Raw genomic sequence first — 2,447 nt, 5'->3', positions numbered from 1 at the left:
TTGCATCGATGCACATAGCACGTCGTGTGCTTTGCATCGATGCAGAGCTTGGTTGCATCGATGCAACATACATCATTTTGCCTAAAGTCACCAAATTTTCATCCTTTGGTGGTTCTTTCTTCAATCCTTTGAGTTTCATCATGTATATACTCACTTAAACCATTATAAACTTCAATTTTGTTGATCCTCCATTGTTTATAATCTTTAAATTCTTCAATTTACCTCAAGATTGATCACTCATTCATCAACTCATAAACCTACAAAACAATGGCTAATTGGATATCTCCAATGCTTAAGTTAGTAAGAGATAAAAAAAATAGCAATATGAATACAATGAATTCAAACAAATCATATTAGATTAGAATCCAAGATACCAAGTTCATTTCGGATGTTAAAAAAACTTTCTTTACATAAAGGTTTAGTGAAGATGTCCGCTAGTTGTTTACTAGTTTCAACAAATTCAATAACCACATCACCCTTTTCAACATGGTCTCTTATGAAGTGATGTCTAATCTCAATATGCTTGGTTCTTGAATGTTGAACCGGATTCTTGGTTAAATTTATTGCACTAGTATTATCACATTTGATAGGAATGTGGTCAAGCATGAGTCCATAATCCATAAGTTGTTGTTTCATCCATAAAATTTGGGCGCAACAACTACCGGCGGCTACATACTCGGCTTCGACGGTAGACAAGGCTACACTTACTTGTTTCTTACTATACCATGAAACAAGAGAGTTTCCTAGCAAGTGACAAGTGCCGCTAGTGCTTTTCCTATCCAATTTGCAACCGGCAAAATCGGAATCGGAATAACCAATCAAATCACAGGTGGATCCTTTCGGATACCACAATCCAACATTCAATGTTCCTATGAGATACTTCATAATCCTTTTTACCGCACTTAAGTGAGATTCCTTAGGATTAGCTTGGTATCTCGCACACATGCATACACTAAACATGATATCTGGCCTACTTGCCGTTAGATAAAGTAATGATCCTATCATGCCTCTATACTTCTTTACATCTATACTTTTACCTTGTTCATCTTTGTCAAGGTAGCAAGTAATGCTCATTGGTGTGTCCATTGCTGTAACACCCTAATATTCAAATCCTTATGCTCGAGTCATAAGTCAATGATATTACGGTGGTACGACTCTCAGGTGGATTTTTAATATATAAACATAGGTAATTTCGAAAGGAGTATTAATCGAGGAGCCTGAAAAGAGTAGAAATAAAATCGTGAAGACGTATCACTCACGATTCGACAACGAAAAGATAAAACGTGAAGCCGAAAGCGATATATGGACAAGGCATAACGGAGATTAAGAGATAGATAACAGATAGATATATATAACATAAGTAAATAGCCACTAGTCGCGACCCGCGAAGTTTAGACCGGCTAGGGTACAGTATTAAAGGAGTTGACAATAGTATATCCTAATCTCTCCCAAAGGAAACATGTTTCGTCATAATCAATGCCTTCCTCTTGATTATAACCTTTAGCTACTAATCTAGCTTTGTTTCTGACAATTGTACCATTTTCATCGAGTTTATTTCTAAAAACCCATTTTGTTCCTAAAATTGTTTGATTACTTGGTTTAGGCACCAATTCCCAAACGTCATTTCGTTTGAATTGGTTAAGCTCCTCTTGCATTGCCATAGCCCAATGTTCATCATCAATTGCGGACTCAATGGTAGATGGTTCAATTTGAGAAACAAAAGCACTATATGCAAATAAATTTCTAAAAGTGGATCGAGTTGTTACCCCTTTCGAAACACCACCAATGACGTTGTCTAGAGGATGATCCTTTGAAGTACGCCAATCCTTTGGAAGTGCATTTATTTGTTCTTGTGATGGTTCAATTTCTTCAACTTGAACGCTATCCTTTGTTGAGCTTGTAGAGGCTTCATTTAAATCCTTTTCTTTGTCTTCACCATTCAAATTTAGTGAACCAAGGTTTTCTACATATTACCATTCAAATTTAGTGAATCAAGGTTTTCTACATTTTCATCAAAATCTTTTCTAGCACAACAATGGTTAGTTTCATCAAAAGCGACATGAATACTTTCTTCTATAGTCATGATGCGTTTATTATATACTCTAAAAGCTTTGCTAGTTAAAGAGTAGCCTAAGAAGATTCCTTCATCAGCCTTAGCATCAAATTTGCCTAAGTTATCTTTTCCATTATTTAGAATAAAGCATTTACAACCAAAGACGTGAAGGTGGGAAATATTTGGCTTTCTTCCTTTGTACAATTCGTACGGTGTTTTCTTAAGAATAGGTCGAATGATAATCCTATTCATAACATAACACGCGGTACTAACCGCATCCGCCCAAAAGTACTTAGGAATATTAGCCTCATTGAGCATAATTCTCGCCATTTCTTCTAAATGACAATTTTTCCTTTCAACCACACCATTTTGTTGTGGTGTTCTAGGAGAGGAA

At 35.9% G+C, this 2,447-nt stretch overlaps 1 protein-coding gene across 1 annotated transcript; it reads right to left on the bottom strand.

Annotated features, from left to right (window-relative positions):
• Positions 1–348: 348 nt before the first annotated feature.
• Positions 349–1,086, bottom strand: LOC127747624 (secreted RxLR effector protein 161-like). The gene has a single exon (XM_052261718.1). The coding sequence runs from the start codon at positions 1,084–1,086 to the stop codon at positions 349–351; it is 738 nt and encodes a 245-aa protein (XP_052117678.1).
• Between the last annotated feature and the right edge of the window lie 1,361 nt (positions 1,087–2,447).

The sequence above is a fragment of the Arachis duranensis genome, chromosome 5 (genome assembly GCF_000817695.3).
Source record: "Arachis duranensis cultivar V14167 chromosome 5, aradu.V14167.gnm2.J7QH, whole genome shotgun sequence".
NCBI lineage: Eukaryota > Viridiplantae > Streptophyta > Magnoliopsida > Fabales > Fabaceae > Arachis > Arachis duranensis.
The sequence above is the reverse complement of the archived record's forward strand: the minus strand, read 5'-3'. Positions and strand labels throughout refer to the sequence as shown.